This window comes from Poecilia reticulata, linkage group LG17 (genome assembly GCF_000633615.1).
Source record: "Poecilia reticulata strain Guanapo linkage group LG17, Guppy_female_1.0+MT, whole genome shotgun sequence".
NCBI lineage: Eukaryota > Metazoa > Chordata > Actinopteri > Cyprinodontiformes > Poeciliidae > Poecilia > Poecilia reticulata.
The window spans coordinates 25,641,427-25,653,086 of record NC_024347.1 but is presented as its reverse complement, the minus strand read 5'-3'; the positions used below and the strand labels follow the sequence as shown (position 1 = coordinate 25,653,086).

At 35.5% G+C, this 11,660-nt stretch overlaps 1 protein-coding gene across 7 annotated transcripts in view; it reads right to left on the bottom strand.

Moving 5' to 3' along the window:
* Positions 1–11,660, bottom strand: part of pde1cb (phosphodiesterase 1C, calmodulin-dependent b) — a 107,179-nt gene that overhangs the window by 24,752 nt on the left and 70,767 nt on the right. For 4 of the 7 annotated variants that reach the window (XM_008434500.2, XM_008434502.2, XM_017310163.1 and 1 more), the window contains 3 exons: positions 1,613–1,726; positions 1,186–1,188; positions 421–603 (listed from right to left, as the gene is read on the bottom strand). In XM_008434500.2, the coding sequence (XP_008432722.1) occupies positions 421–603; positions 1,186–1,188; positions 1,613–1,726 (300 nt within the window). The remainder of the gene's footprint in view (positions 1–420; positions 604–1,185; positions 1,189–1,612; positions 1,727–11,660) is intronic. The other 3 variants (XM_008434501.2, XM_008434505.2, XM_017310164.1) reach the window with 1 other exon arrangement.

The window sequence follows — 11,660 nt, the reverse complement described above, 5'->3', positions numbered from 1 at the left end:
CTTTAGCAAATCTTTACAACATGCAGGTGTAATAAATGTACTTTTTCTAAACAACATTGCTCATATCTCAGAACATATGACATATTTTAAATGAAAGCATGTAAATTCATAATAAAATTAACATACAGAGCAGACTGACTGATTAGCATAAAGCCAATAAAGCTTTACTACTCAAAATCAAATAGTAAATTTCACCTACAGTTAGAAAGTTCATGAATTATGTCCTTACTCATGTTTTATGCAGAACCAAATTAAAGATGTTGATAGAATTTCTTTACCTCCCTCCAGGCAGCTTTTGTCTGGGCTCGCAAGTGATAGATTTGCAGCTCCAAGTGACTGCCCATGTAAATTATTTATGATCTGCAATTGCAYGGTTATTTGAGGTTGTGAAAATGCTTTATTACATCATGCAAACTTTACCTCTCGACAAAAATTCCAGCCTGCACGGCGTGGACGATGCTCCGGAAACGGGGCTTTTCTTCATTCCGCCGGAGCATTAGGCCCATCTGCCTGGTGAARGTGGAGGCCAGCCAGTCTCGCACCTCCGAAGGCACAGACTCTGACTGGATGTCACTGAGCTCATCTTCTGTGTCCACCAATCGCCTGGATGAGGAGATGGAAGTATAAGATGGAAAGGATTTTTAAAAGAAAGAAGATCAGCTATATGAAGATGAAAGGTGAGAGATTCACTGTGGATAAGACATAAGTCCTACACCTGTCAATCAAATATATGRCCTGTTATGTCATATATTTGATAAATCCAAAACATCACAGAAACCCCATAAGGCTTCATACAAATCCTATTGGGTGACATAATTCTTAATAGCTTTACTAACGTGTCCAGGATCAAAAACAAAGCCTGTTTACGTTCCGAAAAAGCATTCACATCCCTCCGATAACGATGGTACTACATGAACCCTGCACTTGATAGTCCATCATCCTTTCTCCTGGACTGGAGTCAGCCCATCGCTGACCCTAATCTGTTTGAATCTAGATGATGAGAGGTTTACATAATTCCCAAAGCCTGGTCAAAGCTCATATTTTGAACTGTCACTCAACTATTGACATTTATAGGCCAAGTTTATTTTCTAACTTCAATTATATCTAAAACAGATTTATAAATATGCAGCCAAATTTGCTTTGCTGTCAGTCATTTAAATGCAAGGTCTTGTTAAAAGTACATACCAGCTGCCCACGTTAGCCATGCAGACATTCGGTGGTGGAAGAATTGAAAAAAAAAAAGGTAACAAAAAAACTTTAACAACATGTGATAGACACACACAGCTCCAAAATAACTAAATACTACTAAATGCTATGTCTGGTAAACAACCAAGTCTTGGTTTCCACTTAGTTTGACTTATTTTATTGTAATAATAAYAAACGTAGAACACGAATGAGAAGAAAAAATAAAATAAATAAATTATAAATAAAATTATGAGAAAAAGAAATGAAGAAACTGTAACCACAGTGAAAAACTAAATATTTCAAGTCAATTTTTAATTGCACGGTTTAGTTTTGCAGGTTTTGGTAAAAAGATGTGTATTTCTGTTGTTATCAAAGAATTAAGCATACCAAAACTCAGTCTCTTCTACAATATTAATGTTCTTCTTACCTTGTCTCCTCAATGTAAACCGATTCAAGCACCGATGCTGCATACTCCAGGTTTTTCTTGAGGTCAGCAAGGGAAGCTTCTCCTCTCTCCAGTTGCTTCACCAGACATCGTAATCTAAAACAGAGATCCAGCAGTCACTGAATAAATGGGATTATGCTTCTGTTTTACTGACATGACAAATTAATTGTAACTGATATTGGATTAATCTTGTTTGCACCAAGAAATTCTTTGTCTTGTCAAAATACAGCTTTCTTTGTTGAAAAAAGTAAAACCCAATAAAATCAACAAAAGATGTCACAATATGGCCACCTATATTGGTCACTTTGTGCTTGGTTAACTATAATCTACATGAATGCCACTAAAGATGACTATATTCACACTCAAGCATGGGTTTGAGTGATACAGCGAAAGTGAAGTTGACAATAATTTGCCACAAAAATTCAATCTACAGTAGCATAGTTTTTCTTATTCGTTTTAATTTTTATTATCTTGCCCTTCTGAGCATRCTGTATTCAAGTCTGTGAATTTATGAATTTTAATATTTTAAAGTATTGTGCACCTGGTCACTATTAATCATGTCAATAGTGATCAACTACTAACATTGTGTTTGACAAGAAASCAAACTCATCAACGTGACCAAATCTACCTTATTGTGTATATATAAGGTTGATTAATTAAACTATATCTCATTCTCTTTTAAAAGGAATGGCTCTGCGAGCTGTCTAGAATAACCCATTTTGTTTCTTCTATGATGGCTGCTACTTTAACATGTTCAGGTGGTTTTACTCTGTCCATTATGTCAAACAAAAATTTTCCTCAAAGAAGCATTATGACTTTTTAAACACAATATCATCAAAATATCCAGCAGAGAGTGACTCATTCCTATACATGTCCAAACATTGAAGCACCACGAGCTCCTGCGCATTAGCTTCTGACACTGACAAGCTCCATTTGTAAAAATACCTGCAAAACTAGGTCAGTGTCACTGATTTTTACCCGCATCTGCTTTGCATCCAAATTAGCATATTTTAAGGACTGAACTAGTTATTTATAAATCCATTTTCTGAAATATAGCTTTGATATTYTAGCTAAAAAACATTCAGTGTTAATGTTCAGTTAAATTTTTGTTAAACTGCAGGACATTTTCTTATCATTTCCTTGTAAAAATGTATTCAGTACAAGAGAGATTGAAGCGTGTAACCATATTTCTACACCATAGTTACATTCAAAACCTTAAATGTGTTTTTTTCTGTATTGGAGTGTTATGTTACCACATACATTGTATGTGTGCATGCATATGYATATATATATTACATCATTTGTAACAGTAAAAAAGTGTGGTGTAAAAAAGTGTTGCTTCGGTATTTATCTTTCAGCTGTGCCCATCTGTTATCTGTGTCATTTAATTAATTGGGTTYGTTTTAGTTCTAGTCACAATTTAATATTTATGCTAAACATAAGCATTACGTTAAAAGCAGTGTTTGATTTTTATTAGTGAAAAATGMTATATACATAAAATATGTAAAAAAGCTAAATCATATAGAAATCACTGAAAATATCAAATATAAGCTTATAATATGTCTGGCATAATAAACTTTCTTCTTATATTCAACGCCAAAAATCTAATTAAAAGTGGTTGCTTCAATTAGCACACTGTCACCTCTTGCTCTACGCCACCTGTTGCTCTGTAGGTAGTGAATGAATGCCCWGAGAGGTTACAGTTGATGATGAATTTTTAAAAGGAGCTGCGGGTGATTTCCGATGCATTCATTGATCACTTACATTCCCTCAAAGCACCTGCCCACTCTCGCTACCAACCAAGAAATAACAACAACTTGAGTAGTAGGAGGTCTTAAAACCTTATCCGAGTGTAAATAGCATCTCTGCTCATCTAGGATATTCTGGATAAAGAAAACATAACATATATTGAACATCACAAGAACTGTTTACCATTTAAATGTTGAAACAAAAGACTGATGACGTTGATGGGCATGTTATATTTTGCTCTTTCTGCAATTTGAAGGATAATGTATCTAAATGTGTTAATTTGCTCATAAACAGCAGCTCTATGCATGGATTGCTTTAACTTATCATAAGCAAGTGAATATAAAACTGTAACACTACAATTGTTGTGCTTATTAGTTGGATGCCACTAATGATGGCTCTTAAGAACAGCTATGTTCTAGTAATGTTCACTCCTTGTGTAGAAAAACAGAGAAAATGCAACATTACATGTTCTTGAACAAATCGCATAATGGCGCAAAATGAATAATTTGCTGTGTGGCTTGTCAATTTGTTTTGACTTTCTATCTTGAAGGAGCGGCTGTTTGAAAGGTAATATTGAAAAAAAATAAATTGTCTCTCTCACAACAGCCTGGACAGGATGTCCAACCAATTATTTGTTCAATGAATTTATTATTCAGTAGACTTTAGGCATCCAGGAAAGCTTTCTTGTGAGTGATTGCTTTTTGTGAGAGAACAAAACAAAAAAAAGAAATGTTTTGTACTGTAGATTGAAGGCCAAAAAGTGATGTTTGACAGACCAATTAAAAAAAAATAACTTGGTGAAGTAAGTACTCTGTTAAAATATGATTAAAATAACAGAGGCAGCAGTGAGGAGCTTACCTCCAGGATTGTCAATAAATGACAATGCCAACAAAACAAAATCAGCCCATTTTACCTGCTGCCGTTGCCAATGGAGGCAATGTACTGTGCTAATACTACGGGTCAGGGCCAAAGTAACTCCTGGGCACAAAGCCATTTGAAATATTCAGTGCCTGAAAAAAAAATGTGATTGCCTAGCAGGAATTCAGCTTTTCTTTGGCTAAACGCTTGAACTGAATTAGAGTTTTTTCAATTAAATCCACCAAACAGCTCAGTGTCCGATCCCCACACGTTTTCACTTTATTTTAAGCTTTTACATAAAACTTTAAATATGAAGATCAATCTTCAGGGTTAGATGTAACCTTACATAAAGAGAAATTTTATTCATTCTGGATATTAGTAAGTCTGCCCAGGAAAGCTCAGTGAATTAGTATATCATTAAAAACGCAATTCATTTCAGAAATTAAATTCAAAGAAGGGAAACTGGGTATCTTGTGGATTTGTGGCTAATTTGGAAATTTGATTTTCCTTTTAGAAAATACTATTCAAAGATAAAACAAGTAGCTTTTTTTTTTTTAAAGAAACTGAGAATCAATGTTGAATTGTGTTGTTACACTACAAGATGAATTTGATGAGATTTCCATTGGTCCCCTATTCTATATTAATGTTTGTATGTAAAATTATGAATATTCTTCAATAGTTTCCAAATCCTGTGACAAAGAGTCAAAATTAATGCTTAATTGTTACTGTGCTCATTTTGTATTAAAAAGGCTTTTTGTTATGTTTCCAATTTCTGAGAAACTGAATTTTGACTTTTCATCGGCTATACACCACAAAAATTAAAAATAAGAGAAGTAATTCCAACCACTTCCAACTTGTTGATGATATTCTATTTGACAATTTAGTTGTGTTTGAGTATTTGTGCATGTCAAATATGAGCTAAGGACAATTGTTGTCACTTCATGTCAAACCGCCCTTACTATGCAGGAGTGATATTTAATCGTCAAACAGTGGAGACAGAATTATCAGAGCAAATCGTAGCGAAGACAAAATGAACATACAATTTATGTATGAGCCTTTTGATGGAAATTAATACTGTCCTGAGAATATTGCTCATACATATAGATGAGAAATGGTTGACAGAAGTGAATAATAAAATGTGGATATTGGATTTAGTTTTTCATGTATGGGACTTTCAACACACATGTCAAAAGGGACACGTGTGTCCCTTCACTCCCTCTGCAATGGTTTTGGTGTGTAATTGATGGCTCAAATAGGAAAACAGTCAGTAGTAAGGATGAATATTTGACCTTTTAATTAATAAACAGATTAACTTACAAGAAGTCGGAGACGAACAGCAAATAAAATCCAACGAGTGAGAATAATTCAGAGTGAAATGAATAAACAAAAAGCAAATACCATTAATAGCAGGAAGGATTTCTGATGACTGAAAAGAACCAGAGAACTTTGGGAGGAGTGAGTGCTTCAAGTGAAACAGGTGAGTATTCCTGCTGAATTTGGGACAGATATGAGTGGACATAACTTAAGGACATTGAGGCCAGACAGCAAACTGGCAGAGCCTATGCAAGTATCACATGGGAACATAGAGGAAATAACTAAACAGCACCATCACAGAAAAACACAGATGAGTAAATAGCCAAAAACTAACTATGATTGAACACCAAGTAAACAGACAGAAAAGAATTCACAGAAAAACAAAATGGCAAAAACTTCAACAACTTTCAACTCATGCTAAATATTTTCAAACTGTAGTTTTCATCTCTGCAGACTCACTCTAATACTAATTAAACAGCCCATATCACCTTTTTAGATGCTTACCTGTAATGCAAAATTAACTTTTTGCACATTTGTATAATTCCATGTGGGTCTCAACTGCTTTTAATAACCATCCAAGTGCCTTAAAACCTCACCCATTTGTTTTCTGGCTGGGTGATTGACACAATCACAATTTGCTAGCGCTGCCTTGTTACCTAGCAAGCCCAGCCAAACCCATCCCTTCACCTGGCAACCCAAGCAGAGCTTAAGCTAGCTTTGGTCAGCTGGTTTAAAGCAGTAGGTATTTTTATAAAAAAAGAAATATGCAAAGTCATGTCTCAAATTTTCTTGTCAAATATGCTCACTTTGAGTTTTTGCTCAAGTTGTGCAGAGCAAATAAAGAACATTAGCCTCCAGCTGTCAGCCTAAAGATAGGATTTGTGTTCCTTTGAAAAGATAAAGAGAGAAGAGATTAAAGTTGGAATTCAAATCAAGAGTATTTTTTGCTCACTACACACTGCTTCCAGTCATTTGCCCTAAGCTAACCTTGTCACACAAAAGTATAGAAAAGAGAAAAATGACTGCAGTTTGCTGCTGCTTGGGTCTGGAGGACTTCGACAACGCTCAAACTTTTGTCAACCGCCATGACATCCGGATGAGAGCATGAAATGAAATGAAGGCAAAATAAAGGGTGGTAGGCAGCACCAGTCCCCCCTCCCCCTCATTTAAGAATTACTTTGTACCTTATTTTTTAGAAAGTGGTTGCTGTGCCATTCTGACTTGCATAAAAAATGAGCTAATTTCTGCTTTGAGRAACTGTAGCAACAGGCACAGCCTGCTTTCTATTCAGAACAAAGGGCAGGAGAATAAATGAGACTGGATTGAGCAATGGGGGAATGAGAGCAGAGCCAGGATGCAAAAATTGGTAGCCGCCTGTGTTCCAATGACATTCTAGCCTCCATGGTGAGTAATCAATGGCCTTGGGTCAATGTAATCACCCAGGGAGATTTGGGTGCTTTCAGGAAACACACACACAGGTTTTGGGCTGATAAGCAGAATAAGGCCTGTTAAAACATGATGACTCAAGTAAAGCTAAGACAGCCTCCACGTACTCAGGAGCATCTATTGTCATTTGTGACCTCAGGAGAGAAACTGGTTATCGGTGTAAAAAAAAATAAAATAAAATCAGGCTGCATATACAGCTTTACGAGGCAAACAGAGGTAAAGGAGAAATTACAGACATTGTGAATAACAGAACTGGTGTAAAGCAAATAACAAAAACTAGTGTAGTACTTAGACTGCAGCATTTTCTCAGAATTCAATAGAAGACAGTTTTCCATTTGTTCTGTTTATTAGSTCATTGATGTTCTTTGACAACATGCAAGCCTGGTAATGAAGTAATTATCTGTTATTGATAAAGAGATTACTATCATTAATTATATTATTTGTATATTCTGATTTTAAGTAAATTAGATGGCAAAATTGTATTTTAAATTGTCCATTACTTCCACAATGTAAAACCTAAACTTTTAGGATTGCACTTTCCCCAAAGCTGCTTTGCGTTATTTTGAGTTATTTTAGTGCGAGAGTAAGGCTAGGAATTATCTACTAACTTTTATTGTTGTGTGATAATTTGTCAGATAAATCTTAATTCATTTGTTTGTTTCATTAAGGGAGAAATATTAAGTCTAAACACATGGTTAGGTGAAGCCCTGCAAAAAAATTCAGAAAGGGGATGACAGGGTTTGTTTCCACTTCTGTTCCTTGACTTATTTAAAAGCAGAAATTGAGAACTCTGACTAGAATAAAGTAAAAACAGAGCCAGGTAATAACAGAATAGAACAAAGAGGTAAGGTTCTCTTTTTGGCTATTGAGTGTTTTTGTTTTATTACTTCTTTCCACTGGTGTTGACTAGAATGATGGCAGTGACATGGGCAAGCACTGGCATGATGGGACTAACGGCTAGGATGCTCATAACTCATTTTGCATGGCAGCAATTCTTGGTTTTCATGCAGAGACCAGTAGAACTGCGAGTCCCTGCTGAATACATTTCAGGAGCTTTACAATGATATTTAAATTGTAGATTCTGAGCAAAAGTCTTTGAGTAGGCCACATATAAAGCAACTAATGGAAATCTTCAGAAATGAAACCTGGCCACTTCAAATAAGGTTCTGACAGCTGCTGCAGCTATTAATTATATAAGTCAACATTGAGTAACAAGCTTGGTTACATTCACAAAAGTAGGGAGAGAAGCTATTAAAAAACATCCCAAAAATAAATAGAAATACCCATTTAGTTTATAAGACATTCAATATCTAAAAATAATTCATTCTAAAATGTTAATGGAGTTTCGTCAGTAAAAAAAAGTCAAATCCCTTGATATGTTCTTTTTATTATTTTTATGAGATTATATTGTGACAGTGCATACAGTTAATAAAATTAAAAACATTGTATTGGAAAGAACAGTCCTTTTTAAAATGTAGAAACAAAATCTCTTTTCTTGTAATCATAAGATTTTCAGATAAGTTCACTTTGCTTGTCTGTATCTATAAAAAAGGTAAAAAAGAATGTCAGAAAAATGATTACTTATTATTCAGTGACAAATATTTATTTTATGGTTTAAAAACTGGTGGGTAGAGCAGCTAAAAATTCTAGTCAAGTAAGAATAGCAATTCTTCAATATATTTTTACTCAAGGAAAGCTACAAGAAGCCATAAAAAGAAATACTGAAGTAAGAGTAAAAAACTAATTGGCCATAATCCTTCTCATGTACTAAGTAACAGGCAACAACAGCTGATTAAATTTGTGTGCATATGTAATAAAATAGAAAATAAAGTATGTTCAAATTGGTATTATAAAGCTTAAAATAAATAAAAAAACGAATGAAAATAAATACATATTGTTTTTACAACATAGAACTTTTAAAAAATCTCCTTAGTGGCATTTTTTTAAACTACTGATTGTGGTGACTGTGTTCTTCTTGTGCTTTTACAGGTCATTTTTATGTTTTGCTATTATTGATGCTGATTTCTTGTATTCTGCGTTTTGATGTATTTTTTAAAACTCAACTGTACAACTATTTGGGCACAGTATACAGTACATCCAATGACAAGACATTATATATTGAAATCCATATCACACAGCACGTTGAGCAGAAAGAAAAAACATGAGAACAGTGAGTAGGCCTGTCGCGATAAACGATAAATCAATTAATCAATTAATCGCACGATAAATTAAACCTATGAACCTCATTTTAATTATCGGTTTTATCGTCTCTTCCTGCCTTTTTTTCTTTCTGTTGATGACACTGATTGAAAAAAAGCCTCAGCTCTGTTGCTCTCCATTGACCCTCACTTCCTCATTTCCTTGATGTAATGTCCAGCGCACACAACACGAGTTGTCAGCCGATTGTCAGCCCATAATTTCAAAACCTGAGAGACCACACATTAGCAGACAGAAATCCCAGGTAAAACGGTTCGATCGTGCCGTGTGGTGTCCAGCCACATGGGCACAAAATAATGGCTACAAGTCCAGTTAACTAATTTTAATATCAGGCATTAATCAATGCTTTACTGGAATCTACCTGTGATGCATGTGGCTAGAGTCTGCTTAAAGTCCTGACTGAATGAAAATCATTATAACCTATTTATGTCACGTTAACAAAGAACAGCTGAAAACTTACCGGGTTTATTAACTGAGGTAGCAATTTGGCTCCAACTCCTCCCCTTGTCATTTCTATATTCTTTGGATGAAATGTTGAATAAACAATGTTGTTTCCACATATCGTCTCCAATGTCCGCTGGACTTCGGGTTGCGCCGTGTCAGCTGTTTGGGATTCCCCTCCATTTCCCCTCAGAAAGCGCGGAGGAGAATCTGCGCTTTCTGATTGGCTACCTGTCGTGTTCAGCTTTAAGCTCCTAGTCTAGATCAGAGCGGCCACGACGATCTACCATAACCCACCATACACTACAGGATGATCCGTTACGAAATCACCAGCGACAATCTTAGATCAGCAAATGATCTAAGATAAGAGGAAAATAGGGGYAAAAAAATCGTGTAGTATGAACTACTGCGTTAGGCAGTAGGATGTGTCCATCTTCTCTATCTAAATCTAGAGATGATTGAAGGACAATATAGTTTACAGACTTCATAATCTGCACTCTTTTGGTTGAATGCAGTATTTATTTCCACTTTGGCTTTATCTTGTTTAGTTTTTATTCAAGTACGTTTTTTGTTAATGGAGACTGAGAATCCTTTTTGTTTTTGGTTGTTTTGTTTATTTAGTTTATTAGTTTCAGTCTTATGTGTTCGTTTGAAAATAAAGTGTATCTACTATGGCAGGAAATCGCATGCATTATTAGTCATTTCCATTAAAGTGTCAAAAGGTCTTGAAACAATATCATCATTTATCGCAATAATTTTTTAGACAATTAATCATCCAGCAAAATTTGTTATCGTGACAGGCCTAACAGTGAGGTTTTTGTACAAATAAGAAGTCTGAATTCAACATAAGCTGCAAGCATGTTGGTTTCAGGTGTATTTAGGGAAGTAATGTAAAGGTGGGTACAGTAGCCAGAAATTGTGTTCTGCTAAAACTAGCTTTACTTTGAAATATTATTACTCAAGTAAAGGTAAAAAAGCCCAGCTTCATAAAGCTTACTCAAGTAGGTTAATTGCAAAGGAGTAAATGTAAATAGGAACTACCCACATCTGGTTATAAATACTTTAGTGATTGACAGAGTAACCAGCGAGCGGTTTTAATCTTTTAAAATTCCTTCTCCTTTTGTGTGCTGATAGAAAACATTGGCTAAACGGGTAAACACTATTTGCTTTATCCACAGTGATTGTCGGCGGTTATTTTGTCAAGAGTGAGAACGGTCACAGCAGGTATGTTCAGCATGCTTTAATTCTACTAAAACCTTTCAATAAACTTACAAGTGTTGTTACAGTGCACGACAGTACTMCCCAAGCAATTTCGGTAACTCCTTCAAAAAWTTTTCTAATATCATTCTAAACAAAGCCTTTCCTGTGGGAGTTTGCAAATGACAGATGTGACAAGAATGGCGTGGGACAGAAGAAACCTTAAAAAAGATCAGTAGCTGGCTGAATGCAGCCCACTCATGTCAAAGTCTGCCAATCAAATCTGCAAGATGAAGTAAAATATTCTCTGTTATACCATAAGCAATGAAAATAAAGTGAGTGCATTTGTGTGTGTGAAAGAATGAGGCAGTTCCTTGGGTAAAATATATATTTCAAACTGAGTATCACAGGATGGGTATTTTTTAGAGGTGTGCTGATCGATCGGTCACCGATCATAATCGGCCGATTTTCGTGCATGATCGGTGATCATTGGCTCTTGATGCCGATACCGATCACCTGCATCTCATTTCGTAGCCTGCCTGTGCAGCTGGTCTCCTCTTTCCTTCACACTGCGCAAACGCGCAGCAACAAATCCTAAGCGATGTGGAACTATGACGCACTGAGCGAATGGGGACGTTTGCGTGTTGCGGCGGAAAATTGAAGCACGTCAAAATGCATCAACACAACGAATTTAATATGGCATAAAAACAATGCCATACTTGAGGAGTTTGGCTACATCGAGGCTCACTGCAGTAAAAAAGACATATGGACGATCAGACAGCAGGTAAAGCAGCACACAGCTACAAAC